Source organism: Charadrius vociferus, unplaced genomic scaffold (genome assembly GCF_000708025.1).
Source record: "Charadrius vociferus isolate BGI_N301 unplaced genomic scaffold, ASM70802v2 scaffold343, whole genome shotgun sequence".
Classification (NCBI taxonomy): domain Eukaryota; kingdom Metazoa; phylum Chordata; class Aves; order Charadriiformes; family Charadriidae; genus Charadrius; species Charadrius vociferus.
In genome coordinates this window covers 73707-88677 of record NW_009647952.1, presented here as the reverse complement: position 1 = coordinate 88677, position 14971 = coordinate 73707, and the positions used below count along the sequence as shown (strand labels likewise).

The 14971-nt window shown below is 39.6% G+C and overlaps 1 protein-coding gene across 1 annotated transcript in view; it reads left to right on the top strand.

The window, feature by feature from the left end:
• Nucleotides 1-14971, top strand: part of HOOK3 (hook microtubule-tethering protein 3) — an 82226-nt gene that overhangs the window by 45628 nt on the left and 21627 nt on the right. Inside the window, exons 9-13 of the mRNA XM_009883296.1 lie at nt 1646-1786; nt 3762-3963; nt 7332-7442; nt 10364-10451; nt 11045-11114. Coding sequence (XP_009881598.1) covers nt 1646-1786; nt 3762-3963; nt 7332-7442; nt 10364-10451; nt 11045-11114 — 612 coding nt within the window. The remainder of the gene's footprint in view (nt 1-1645; nt 1787-3761; nt 3964-7331; nt 7443-10363; nt 10452-11044; nt 11115-14971) is intronic.

Here is a 14971-nt window from a genome sequence, read left to right as displayed (position 1 = left end):
CACTTGCATTTCCTCGACACGTGGAAATACAGTTCCTCTTTAAATATCTTGCCGGGTCCTTTTGATTGTTGCTTTCAGGCTCTGTAGGCCTATTCTGCTGAAGAAAGCTGGTCAATTTCACCATCACCTTTTCATTCTTGTTCCCTATCCTTTGTGAGTGAAACTATGGTATTTCTTTACACTAGCAGTTTTTCTTCTTTTTCTGTCTTCTTATGGTTGCCCTTTTCTAATTGTTATGTCAGCTGCCATGTAACTTTCCTTTTTCACCTGTTTTGCTATTTTTACACTTACTTGTGCTAAGCCTTTTCCCTGCATGTTCAGACACAACCTCTCCCTTCAATTTCTTGAAAAACATTCAGTGTTTCTCTTTCTTTGGTTTTCTTGTTTCTATACATTAACCATGTAAAGGAGTAACATAGTGATGTCTCTCATATGTCCCCTTTTATCTCTCCTTATTAATTTCCATGCTCTGGAATGATTCCTACCTCAGTCTATTACCAGTTGCTGTTTGAACAGGTTTTCTCCCCATATGCAATATCTGCACTGCCTGTTACTCTAGTTTCATGTTCTGAAGGTCTTTCTAAACCCTTTTCACGTGTGAGACTCATCTCCCAGCGTCCTTTACCTCCTTCCCTTGACTTCATAGCATGTGGTTTCTAATGGCAATTTGTGTGTGTTCCTTCTCCAGCTCTACCTGACCAAACAGGACATATGTACAGCTTAACTGACGTCTAGTGTGGTACAACAGTTTTTCTCCCAGCCTGGCCTCTTTGACAGTTCTGGTCTATCACGATCCAAATCTTTGTTGTATATCGTTTAGATGACCTACTGACTATCTCCATTCTTGTAGATTCCTTTTGTACTCCTTGAATTAATGGATAGAATACCTTTTTTCATACCCATACCTCCTTTTCTGGATTGTTTTTATTTTAATTTCAGATCAAAATGACAATAAGACTTCATGATCCAAGTTGTGTGCTCTTCCATGTGTTCAAAATGTTTTGACAAAGTTTCTCGTAGTTATTCCCTTTGTTCACTGCCAGGTTAATGCAGCGTTGCCTGTGTATACTGTATGTAAGTAGTTCACTCCAGAAACTTTGGTCTGAGTTCTTTACATACTAAATAGGTAACTAAATCCATGACCTGTTTTTTTAGAGGTACTGGGCAGGCACAGGTTCTTTATAAGTGAATAAATAAAGCCACCTTGGGAAGAGCCATACAGCATTTAGAGTATCTGACAATCAGGTCAATATTGTTGAAGGTGTATAGGAGTTGAACAGCTGAACAAAGTCCTAGGATAAAGATGTCATGCTCAAAATCTGTATGCCCCAAGAGGAAAAAGGTAGAAATTTCTGCTTGAGCTTCTGTTTTGAAAAATTACTGTGACCAGAAAAACCTCAGGATTTTTCTTTCTGTGAACACACATTACCTTGTGATCTTCCAAATAGAAAGACTGATATTAAATTGGGAGCATCAAAAAATGCGATCTGCTTCTATGTTTTTGAATAAGCATATTGATTGGGCTGCTGTTCTCCTTCAGTGCACCAGAAGGCTGTTTCACATGTTTTTAGAGAGCATGATGATCAGGAAAGGTAACTGTGGCTGAAGATGAGAAATTGTTTTCTGCTTGACTTAATTTCTACAGATTAGAAGCTGCCAAAGATGACTATCGTATACGCTGTGAAGAACTAGAAAAGGAAATTGCCGAATTGAGACAACAAACAGAAGAGCTTACTACCTTGGCAGAGGAGGCTCAGTCTTTGAAGGATGAGATAGATGTACTCAGGTAAACTCTGTTCCTTTAATCCTTTTTTAACTATTAACTTTTAATCTATGCAATTTGTGTACTTAGTCTTCATTAGCTTTTGTTTAAATAATTGTGATATTAAATATAAAAGCTTTCTCGATGTCAACGGTCTTTCAGATCCTCCAGTTAAGTACACAGACCACTGCATAATTCTGCTTAAGTAAATTAGTATTATGTACCTATTAGTATTATTTATGTATTAGTATTATGTACCTAATCAATAACTATTAGTAAATTTAGCAGTCCTATACCATCTTATGGTGATAACAAGTCACTCACTGGTCTCTTCAGTATTCTCTACTCCCCTTCATCAGGGCTTGGTCATCTGTTCTCATCAGGGAACGAGACCATTTCCTTTCCTGGGTTTGCATTATTTGGACTTCGGGTGGCACTTTTGTTTCATCATATAATGCTAATATAAACAACATTTGTTACAGCTCTCTTTGCCACTGGATTTTAGCACCCAAAGTTTTCATGACTTGATGATGGTAGGAGCTTATAGGCTAGGGAAACCCCTTTTACTGTGGATCATAATCCTTCAGTAGTGGCGTCTTGCTGCCATGTGGTATCCAGAACAGTCTAGCAAGGCTTATTTTAATACTGCCTTTTCTAATTCACCAGCAGCTTTCTACCAAGGCTATCTGTCTTTACCTCCTCTGTCATTAATATAAGGAATGAGCCCATGAGGCTGCACAATTCCATAAACTATCTGTGTGGGCAGCATGAGTTCAAAGAGTAATTCCTTGACCCAGAGAGAGGCTCTGCACTTTATGTGAGATTCAGGAGATTTCGCTTGCCCCAATGTCCCATAAATTGACTGTCAATTCAATGGAGGATTCTCCAGATTTCATAGGAAGTTGAGTCTGCCAATCAGTTGGTTCTAAAATGAAACTGGGGACAGTAATAGTAGTGGGCGTGTGGGTCATTGGGAGTGAGGGCTATCCTGGCAGTGCACCAGATAGACTGAAAAAACTCTGGGATGTTATGAACAGAGCCTGGTGTTTCATTTTTTTTTTTAGAACTGTCATGGATTAACCGCGGCTGGCAACTAGGACCATGCAGTTGCTTGCTCATTTGCCTCCTCCCTCACAAGTAGGGTTGGGAGAAGAGGGAGAAAAGGAGGGGAAAAAAACCCCCGTGGGTTGAGATAAAGACAGTTTAATAGAACAGTAACAGAAGAGGAAAAAATAATAATAATAATAATCATCATCATCTTCCTGCCCCCTGGCCAACCCCCATTTATATACAGACCGTGACATTTATGGTGTGGAATATTTCTTTGACCAGCTTGTCCTTATGCTGTCCATATTCCTTATGCTCTCTCTAGGCTTCTAAGGGAAGCTGAAAAAATCCTTGACTAATGGAAACATTATTTAGTAACAACTAAAATAATGTGTTATCAATATTATTCTCATACTAAATCCAAAACACAGCAGCTACTAGAAAGAAAATTACCTCTATCCCAGCTGAAACCAGGACAAGAAGGATTCAGGCTCAAAGCTGTTATGGTACTTCCGTGTCATCAAGTATATGCTGCTCAGGAGATAGATCTTTATGATTTTATTCCTGGCTATCATTAAAAAAATTTGAAGGGCAGAAAATGTTGTTCTTTACCCTGTAAAATGAGGATCAATTTAGAATTGAGAGGAAATGAGTGGGAGTGAAGGTGCTTTAACTATTATTTTAACATTGGAAGCAGATAAGAAGGAAGGAAGAGTGATAGTGTCTAAAAGTACCTTCATCAGCAACTCTTAGAGCTGACAAATAGTTATGGAAGGGAAAAAGACAATTTAAAAGTGAAAACATTAGGAATAGGAGCATATGATTGCTTTCTTGTTCTCCCCATGATGTCTCAGAATGTCTTCGGCATTAAGGCAAAATATTGAGGAAGCTTCAGGACATTGCATTTTGTTAGTTTTCAGAGTACAAATTTGATACAAATCCATCCCTCCAGGCATTCTTCTGATAAAGTAGCCAAGTTAGAAAGCCAAGTAGAGTCATACAAAAAGAAATTGGAAGACCTGGGTGATTTGCGAAGGCAAGTGAAACTCTTAGAAGAGAAGAATACAATGTACATGCAAAATACCGTGAGCCTGGAAGAAGAACTAAGGAAGGCCAATGCAGCACGCAGTCAGCTGGAAACATACAAGAGACAGGTGAGAACACACATCATCGATGCAATAGTTCTCTGTATTGTTCAACACTTTCTCTTCTAACATGGTTAATACCTCAAAGTAAAAAAGAAATTATGAACAAACAGCTCCTTGTGTTTACAAGAATTCAGTGTTTTGTAGGTACTACCTTTGCCTCCTTTCCTGCAATTCTTATCATTATTTCAAGTTTACATTAGTTTGCCAATAGGCAGTATTTCTTACTTTTAAAAAATCAACAGATGTTAAATTTTTTTCTCAAATTATTCCTAATTTGTATTCAGTAGTTGGGCTTGAATTAGAGCCTCTTCTTTCAGAGAAAGTGTCCACTTTTCACTTACAAATTTCCAGCAGTGAGGAACACACTGCAGCTAAGGTAAGTTATTCCTGTGGCTAAGTAACTCTCTTTTTTTTAAGGTTCTAGTTCATCTGATATGCCTGAATTTGTCCAGTTATGAAGAGGGAAGGTTCCATATCTTCCCTGTTTTTTATACACACCCATCTGGGTACAAAATGTGTCACTAGCACACTCTCTGGAGTGAAAGGCCTCCTGCTTATCAAAGTGCCATGTGATTCTATTTCTGTAAAGGTGGAAGATCAGCTTAATCTTCTCTCTGCTTCTATGCTACATTGACATGACATCATTCTTGTTACAGGGCCAGACAGAGTGTGGTTCGTTAGGGTAGTAGTGCCTGCTCTGTATTTCTGCCTGCTCATAGCCTTGAATGGTCATGGCACAGAGGTCCCAATTTGTCATCTTACGGCAGAATAAAAATACAGAAACAACCACTAACAACATTGCAAGTGCAAAAGCAATGTGTGTCCCTAAGACTTGGTAGCTTTTTCCATGCGCATCTTAGTTATTAAGACAACTAGCTTCAGCCTCTATGGGGTAATTGTAAACACAGTCCAAATGATTCCACCGGAAAAAAATAAGTTGGACAAGAAAAATGCTGAAATAACAGACAATCAAAGGGAAAAGTAAATGTAGAAAGCAATGGCCTTTTTTTCATACATGAGTAGTATCATGTTTACTGGCAACAAATATTTCACTCCATTGAACAGCTGTGATGTGATATAGTTGTGTAACCTCAACATCTGCATCTGATCGTTCTTGTTTCACTAACAATAAGAATTTCTGAAAGGGGAGACCCATCAGCTGTGCTGCAAAAGGACTCCTGCTTTTCTTCATCATTCACTGTGTTTTATGGGTAGGATTTAATGCCTGAGGAGCTGTTCGTCTACAGCTCCTCTACAATACAAAACTGTTTCACTGACCGAGACGGGAATAAAACTCAGGTGTCTCATGACGGATATGAGTTTTCGTCACCTAATTACAGTGCCTCAAAATGAACACACAGTATGTTTGCCTTCAGTGTCTGTGAGTCTGGGCTCCTTTTGAGACCTGCCTGCAAATCATAAGCTGTCACAAAGTTAACTTCTGGGAATACTAAATTGTGCTATAAGAATTAGGCAAGGTATAAGGATTCTGATGTTATGTCACTGCTGAGCACTAGTGTGCCCCTGTAGTGGAATGTGTCTTGTCTGGTGTGGGAAGGATCCAAACCCACTCATGATGGTGCTATCAGAGGAGTTGTTTCTTTGGCTTAGAAGCTCTGTACTCTGCAGATGAAAGTGCTTGGTTCAAATTCCTATAGTGATCTACAAGGAAATCGCATCTTCACCCCACCCAGCAGTTTCTGTGAGATGAGGTTAGTGGTGAGAGATGTAATAGCATTTATTTATTTAAGAGGTTTTGTTTACTTTTCTGAAAGCAAGCACAAGCATTTTCTAATAGACTTTTTGTTGTAGCGTGAAGAATTGAAATGTGAAGATTGCAGGATTATTTTTTGTGATTTAATTCAGCCCCTTTGTGCATGTGCATTCTGATATATTTTTAACAGTACGTCTTGATTTTCTTTGCTGCAAGATTCCTGCTCTACTCATTCCACATGTCAGATAATGCTCAGTAAATGTTATGGCAGTTCTTTTTTTTTTTTTTAATCTTCTGCATTACCGTGTAGCTGTATATCATTCTATACACTCCCAAGTCCTGATTTAAGACAATTTATTTCCTCTGTGTTTTCCTACATACTGTTACCATAGCATGAGTGATTATAAACATTAATGCATTTGTTTCCATTTGAGGTGAAAATATACCTATTTTGCAAGTGGTGGAACAACCACAGGTGAAGGCCTGCATTTTATTTTTATACTTGCAGTTATTCTGGTAGCCCCAGTGATAGATGTCACATCTGAGAAATGACATATTTTCATGTCTAACATTTTGATGTTTTTTTTGTAATCTGTCAATCTCAGAAATGGCAGGCCTGTGCTTTTTTGCAGCCTTTAATTTAAGAACAAGAAGAGCAAGGTCCTTCTCTAAGACTTAAGACCATGCAGATTTTTAGGCCTGGTAGTTATTTTGCTGTCGCTATATACATTGAAAAGAAAAGGTAATTAGAAACATTAGACAGTCTTAATGCTTTGCTTCACAATTTAAGTTAATCACTTTCTCTGTAATCTAAAAGCCATGAAAAAGTCTTCTTGTGAATTGCTTCAGAAGCAGCTTTATGTCTTTAGCTGAGTCTTCATTCAGCTTTTGTGCTTGCAGGTCAGTCGTTATTCAGCTTACTTGTTTCCAAGCTCTCTGCATTACTAATGTTCTGGGAATGAGCCTTTGCTAGTAAAGGCTGAGAGTTTTGAAAAGGCAAGACTTTACTGATTAGCCTCCTGTTAACTGATAGTTTCTGCTCAGTTTTCAGATTTCTGCTCATTTAATTTTAAAAGCTCTTTACTGATCTGTAGTGAAAAGTATACATACGACTTTATTAGCAATGTTTGCTTCTGAAATAAAGGAAACTGTGATCCTGTGGCTGAATCATTATATTAGTGTATTAAAGATGATTAGGAAAATCTCAGGATAAGAAATATTACCTGACTGCACAAACTTGTGGTTGAATTCTGAGTGAGGCTTGTGAAATAGAGTTAACAAAAGGTGTAGATAATTTGCTTTCTTCAGAGTTTTTTCTTTTTCCTAGGCTTCTCAGAATGCAGGAGGAATTTTTCTACTTTTCCTATGCTCTTTGAGCCATAGAACTCTATAGCTTTTTCCTGCAAACCATGCTTGGTTTAAGATGTACTGAAAATACTTCACAGTTTTTGCTTCTTTTGCTTGTGCTGAGACCCAGTATTTGAATGCTGTTCATTTTGCTGAAACACAGAACAACTGATGAAAGCAGTTTTTAGTATGTCCTATAGGTAACTATTTCACTTGTTTACAACATGACTCATGGTGCATGGTAATTGGCTACTTTGTCTTGTGTATTTTGTTTTAATATTTGCAGACAAATTATTGATTCTTGTTCTCACAGGCAGTTGAACTACAAAACAGGTTATCTGAAGAATCCAAGAAAGCTGATAAATTAGATTATGAATGCAAACGACTGAAAGAAAAAGTAGACAGCCTCCAAAAAGAAAAAGATGTAAGTGCCAAGGTGTTATTTTTTTGGAAGTAGCGATAGCAACTTTTTGTGCTTTATAACACAGAGATATGGTAATTATAGTTAGCCATTTACAGCAAGATTTTTAAATTAGGAAGTCTCTTTTCACTTAAAATTTTCTAATGTTTGTGTACAAGATCCTTTTTAAACCTAAGAACTATACAGCATGGAATAAGGTGACTGTACAAAAACACATGCAACCCATTTTTAAGAGGAAAAGCCTTCATATTTGGGATCTGAAGTTGTTTCTTGGCCATTTACCATGAGAAGTTTAATAAACACCCAGGCTAATTGTAATGTATTCTGAAAAACTATTTAAAGTAGGGTTTCTGCAGTATCATCGTAGAACTAAACTCCTGTTGCATTTTTTCTGAAGCATTCTTTGAGGTACCATCAGTATGCTTCATGGAGTCATGACTCAGTACTGCAGCAAGAAGCTTAGGAGTCACGTAGGGGGACGTGTCCTTTGTGGCAGTCTCACCTTTTATGACAGCTCCTTATTGATCTGTTGTACTGCCAACACGGAACACACAGGATGGATACCAGTCTATTCCCTTCCTTGCTGTCATTGGCTCCTAGTGATTCTGCAATTAATTGCTCTGTCCTCTCTTGCCAAGACTGATTATTTAGACTTCACTTGCTCGCTATTGTTTCCCACCAGTGTATTTCGACTTGTTTATTAGTAACGTATACACAGGTGCCTCAAACTACATCAAACCAAGGCCTGCGCTTTGAGTTAGCAATTTCTTAGGCTTGTTTTAAGTATGAGTCTGTCTATCTGTCGGTCAGAATCTCTGTAGGTTTTTCCCTCCCTTGTCGTATCTCTTGTCCAGTTCTTTCCAAGATGTCCAGCCCCTGCACTTGAATAGCATTTGAACTGAAAGTTTTCAGCTATTTTCGGTTCATAGGTCTTTGATTTTCATATCTTATTAAATTTTCAAACTATTGTGGACACTTGCCCTTGGTATCACTTCCGTCTGCCCTTCAAGTTCAGATTGTTATGCCCATGGTAAATGTATTCGTACTGTGCTTTTCCTTGCTTTCCTGCTCTTTATTTAAAGTTTGTTTTTCCGGTTTTGTTGTGTTTGACAGTGGTAAGGTTGTGTCTGTGGCTTACCCATTGCTTGGTGGACCATTTCATCTTGCACAAAGGATCTGAATTGCAGGCCGTTGTCATGTAGTTTTCTGTTTTACTCCCTGGCAAGTAGCATTTTTTGGGGTGGATGTTGTTTTTCAGTACATTCTTTTGAATAGATATGCACCTCTGAGAAGTAGATTACAGCTGAAGTCTCTCAACCTTTGAATTAGTGATTCGCTATCTGTATTACCTACTCCTTCTGTTCCCTTTTGTCACGTATGTATCAGTAAGGTTACCCATCACTGGTCACAAGCTCCCTAGCGGTATCTTGTCAGTTATACTTTGGAAACAGTTACTGAAATTGATTTTGTCCTTGGCTTTATGTTCTGGCAAAGTGTGGTAGTGTGTTTGATAGCTTCAGCTACCTTGCTTAGAATTTTACCTCTGTGGTGTGTTTTTTGATAAGTACTAAGATAATTTGATGAGTTGACTTTGTCTGCAGTGTATAAATGAAGCCCTAGAGCTTCTTCTATTCATTAAAATAGTCTGGCATTTGTTTAATCAGCTTAGTGTTTTCTGACTGATGGTAGCAGGCTGCACAATCCTTGCTTTCAGCATCTGAGTTTGAGCGCTCCTCTGGGTGGCTGTTCTTCTATAGTATTTATGGTAAAAAAGTTTTTTCACCTGTGGTGTTTTTGAAATGACTTTCAGTGCTAACAGAATATACACTTTATTCAGATTGTTCTGACAGTTGCACCAGAGTTCACCCTGCAGGATTCAGAAATACAGCAGAAGCCTCTGTCACACTTCACTAAAATGTTCTTTGCCAAAGTGATTCCATGTTCTGGATCCATTTGGGCTGAAATATAAAATATATCTGAATCAAACTGTTAATAGGATGAAATGCAAGGAGCTGTCAGCTAACACAATTCCATACCTAGACAGAGCCGAGGTCTGTCCTGAAACTTTTAGTAACACTGGACATGTCTGGTTTTGGAGCAAACTACAACTTGAATCTTTACATAGTTGCCATTTTCTCCTTTCATTTTTTAATCTTGACAGCCTTCTGGAAACCAACTTGATGCTACCTGTAGATTTTCATTTTTTGCCAAAAGAGGCTTGTGCCAAATTGGGAGAGTATTTGCCTGATACTACTGAAGAGCCCATCTGTCTGGATCCCAAGGTGGTCCAGTCCTGTTCTTCAGTTCTCTTTGGACTGAGCCTCAACAACTAGTTTTCTTCCATAGCTTAGATGCTGATGAATGGCAAGACCAGTTGACACACAGGATGAAGGGCATATGGAAATGCTGCTCACACTTTCACTGTTGAAAGGCAAACAAAGTGAAGTTAATGCAGTTTGTTTGTTATGTTGACTGTGTACTCAACTGCTTTTTATTTCACTCCTGGATGGTTTCTTGGTGAGGGAAAAGTCTACTTCCCTCTCCCTTGGAATCAGCCCCGATGAGGGGGGAAAAGGAGGATGGCTGAGTGGATGGCCCCAGTGAATGCTCTTTACTACCTGGTACGAGAACTTTGTGTCACTAATCTCTTGATTTTGTAAGCTTATACCCTGATAATTTTACCCCCCTAAGTGCAATACAGAGCAGCAACCCTTCTCAGAAAAACCACTGTTCATATCGTATATATAATATTTATATTTATTCTGTTACGAAATAGAGTGAGATGCCTTAATTTGAAAATAATCTCTAGAGTTGCATTAAATTCTTTTTAAAGTGTTGAACGCTGTGCCTTTTGTGACTTGTGTATTGTTAAAGATGGATTTGTAGTGCCAAGACTGATATTCATTCTCTTTCCAATTATTCAGAGATTAAGAACAGAAAGGGATTCTTTGAAAGAAACTATTGAAGAGCTCAGATGTGTACAAGCTCAGGAGGGTCAACTCACCACTACAGGTAAAGGACAAATAAGGAGATTAAATGCGTCTTTTCTAAAGTTTACAGGACTTCTCTGAAGAGTATTGAATGTTTATCACAGAATAAATTTAAGCTTCTCTAAGATCAACAGTGAAAAGCTGCTCCGACTATTCATAACTTTGTAAGCATTTGAAAACAAATGCTATTTCAGCCAATCAGGAATTTTAGTCTCCTCCCTGGTGTGATATTTTTGTAATGTATTTCAGATTTCTGTGTAGTTACATAATTTTCTTTAGAGAGATACTCATGTATTTCTCATGTGTATGTGATGTTTCATGTGTTGCAATTTATTTGTATGTGTAATGTTGCACAGCTTTGTAGTTCTTAGATAAGCTAATGAGCAGAAAATACACCACAAAATCACTTCATTCAAATGGATGAAGACAGAAATAATGATTATTCTCCTAATGAAAGTGTGCTTGTCTGTCTTGCTGGTAGCCTGACTTTGTGTCATGTTCCATTGTCTAGCATTAATCTAAAACTGTAAACTTCTAGAACACTATTTACTTCTGATCTTTTAAAGAGAAAAGTTAATGATCTGCTTGCTAAATTTCTTACTTTTCCTAACCCAGGATTGATGCCTCTGGGAAGACAAGAGCCTTCAGACAGTTTAGCAGCAGAAATTGTTACTCCTGAAATAAAGTAAGCTAATGTGTGCTTTGTTTTACTAACCTTTACAATATACCCATGGATGATTAGTTAGTTTTCAGTGTCAGAAAGTTTCTACAATTAATGTTTGGGGGGTTTTTGTCTCCTTTTGGATTTCTGCACAACAGGAGCTGTTGTACTTCAGACAAAATTCAGTTGACCTCTCGAGTTTGTGGAAAAAAAGGGAAAACAAAAAAACCCTTTATCCTCACATCGTGTCTCTTCTTTTCCTATGGAGAGTTCATATAACTGCAGCTTATATGGGCATTAACAGAGAATATTTGTAACAAAAACGTGGTGTTGTACAAGGAAAAAGTGACTAAAATTGTTAAAGGAAGAGTAGATTACATTATAATATCTATATTAATATATATTATATATTATTTTATATATAATTATAAAAAAAATCCATTTTGTATCATGGCAAATGGTTACAGTTTATTAAAAGGAAGAACAGCACTGGCAGAGCTGAAAATCATTATATCTTAAGATGTTGCAGGCCGTGTTCAGCTTTGCCAGTATACTAGAAGTTTTTAAGACAGTCACATCTCAGAATCTGTTAGCTCTTATATCTTTTCTTTATCTCTACCAATACTGATACAATATTTTAACATTTGGAAAGCTCAATATGGTCAAAACATATAATTCAGTAGTAAAATGTCTTTCTAGAAAGCTAATAATAGAAAATATTTGTTTTTCTTCCAGCTGTGCTGCTGTACCCTACTAGAAGAACAATTGTTTTTAGTTTTGTTCAGAAATAAAGAGAAGAAAAACATTTTGAGGCAGTGATAGTGAAGGATTACTGCATAATCCTTCCACATGGTTGCATGATAGAGGACAGGACCCTAAATGCAATAAATCTTCAAGCATAGCCTGTGGTTTCACTGGCTTTTCATCTTTGGCTCGTGAAGATGTGTGCTTGTATAAAATCCAGAATTCATGGGTGCAGACTGCTTGCAGCTGCTAAACTTGGCCTCCATGCCTACATGATAGAGGTGAACAGTAGCAGTAGCTGCTGTAGGACTGGAACTTCCAAATCTGGAGGTCTGGGCTGCTTATTTTGCTGATGAAGGGAAAAGACTGCGCAAGGCAGCCCAACCGTAGGAGTAGCTACTACTGCTCTCCTATTCCCCCTGTGGGATCAGAGCATGGGTCTGTGCTCAAGCACCTTTCTCCGTTTCATAAAGAAGACCTGCAGACCAAATGGAAGAGTTTTGTGATGCAGGTTCAGTCTGTGGCCTGTCAGTTACACCTGAGGAAATCAACAAGTTAAATGATATGAGGAGTTAGCAGGGCTCATTGAAAGAGCATTAAACTAGATTTGAAGGGGGGAAAGGATAAAACCAGGTTTACTAGAAATAAGCCTGGGAGTGGCATGCCAATGTTCGAGGGACGGTGTGCTAGCAAAGTCCTTCAGTCTGCTCCACAATGAGCACATTTTAAATGTCGCTGTGCTAATATGTGCAGCACCTTCACCATCTCAGTGGAGGTGGGGGATGGAGATGCACACAGCAGCAAAGACATAAGAGTTGTTGATGCATTAGAAACCACAGAAACACCTGAGAACAGTCACACAGGGACTAGGGCTTCTCCCCCCAAAAGATGGCAGGATCAATAGCCCAGATGAAGTGCATCTACACCAATGCATGCAGCATGGGCAACAAACAGGAGGAGCTGAAAGCCACTGTGGAGCTGGAAAACTATGATATAGTTGCAATCACAGAAACACGGCGGGGTGGCTCACACAACTGGAGAGCTGCAATGGATGTTCCAGTTTAAAACTGTTACCCCCTGAGCCTGTCACGACACTTGCTGCTCAAGAGTCCCTCCCCATCTTTCCTGTAGGTCCCCTTTAGCTACTGAAAAGCTGCTATAAGGTCTCCCCAGAACCTTCTGTTCCTTAGGCTGAACAATCCCAACTCTCTCAGCCTTTCTTCATAGAAGAAGTGTTTCAGCCCTCTGATCACCTTTGTGGCCCTTCTCTGGACTTGCTCCAACAGGTTCACATCCTTCTTATGTTGGTGGCCCCAGAGCCTGATGCAGGACTCTTGGTGGGGTCTCACCAGAGCAGAGTAGAGCGGCAGAATCACCTCCCTCGACCTGGTGGGCATGCTTCTTTTGATGCAGCCCAGGATGTGGTTGGCTTTCTGGGCCACAAGCACACATTGCCAGCTCATGTTGAGCTTCTCATCAACCAACACCCCCAGGTTCTTCTCAGGGTTGCTCTCAATCCGTTTTCTGCCCAGCCTGTATTTGTTCTTGGGATTGCGCTGACCAAGGTGCAGGACCTTGCACTTGGCCTTGTTGAACTTCATGAGGTTTTCATTTATCAGCAGTCCTGGTTAATCAAAGAGATCTCAGTTGACTGGAGGTTAGCAAATGTGACACCCATCTACGAGAAGGGAGGGAAGGAGGATCTGGGGAACTAGAGGCCTGTCAATATGGCCTCGGTGCTGGGTCAATGTTGTGGAGCAAATCATCTTGAATGCTGTCACATGGCACGTGCAGGACAACAAGATGATCAGGCCCAGTCAGCATAGGTTTATGAAAGGCAGGTCCTGCTTAACTAACTTGATCTCCTTCTATGACAAGATGACCTGCTTAGTGAATGAAGGAAAGGCTGTGGATGTTGTTTACCTGGACTTCAGTAAAGCCTTTGACACCATTTTCCACAGCATTTTCCTGGAGAAACTGGCTGGTTGTGGCTTAGACGCATGTACTCTTCGCTGGGTAAAAATCTTGTCTGGATGGCTGGACCCAAAGAGTGGTGGTGAACAGAGTTAAATCCAATTGGCAGCTGGTCACAAGTGCTGTTCCCCAGGGCTCAATATTGGGGCAGTTCTGTTTAATATTTTTATCAATGATCTGGACGAAGGAATTGAGTGTACCCTCAGGAAGTTTGCAGGTGATGTAAAGTTGGGTGGAAGTCTTGATCTGCTTGAGGGTCAAAAAGCTTTACAAGGGGGATCAGGACAAGCTGGGTCAATGAGCCAAGGCCAATTGTATGAGATTCAAAAAGGCTAAATGCCAGATCCTGCACTTTTGTCCCAACAACCCCATGCAACTCCATAAGCTTGGGGAAGAGTGGCTGGAAAGCTGCCCAGCGGAAGAGGACCTGGGGGTGTTGGCCGACAGCCAGCTGAGTGAGAGCCAGCAGTGTGCCCAGGTGGCCAGGAAGGCCAATAGCATCCTGGCTTGTATCAGAAATAGTGTGGGCAGCAGGACTAGGGAAGCAATCATCCCCCTGTACTTGGCACCAGTGAGGCCGCACCTCGAATACTGTGTTCAGTTTCAGGCCTGTCTCTACAAGAAAGACATTGAGGTGCTGGAGTGTGTTCAGAGAAGAGCAAAAGAGCAGTGAAGCTGGTGAGGGATCTGGAGAACAAGTCTTATGAGGAGCAGCTGAGAGAACTGGGGTTGTTTAGCCTGCAGAAAAGGAGGCTGAGGGGAGACCTTATCACTCTCTACCACTACGTGAAAGGAGGTTGTAGCGAGGTGGGTGTTGGTCTCTTTTCCCAAGTAAAAAGTGATAGTACAAGAAGAAATGGCCTCAAGTTGCACTAGGGGAGGTATAGATTTGATATTGGGAAAAAATTCCTCACCAAAAGGGTTATCAAGCACTGGAACAGGCTGCCTGGAAAAGTGGTTGAGTCACCATCTGTCACAGAGGCTCACAAAATCAAATTTAGACAGTTGGTAAACTCAAAAGAAACTTTATTCTAACCAAAAACTGTTTAGCATAGAAGCAACTGGCAATGAGGTATTATCAAAATTAACACTCCAACAACATCAGTAAACCAAAGGTTCAGAATGTACAAGGAATTAATACTACATGACTGACTCAAGAAATG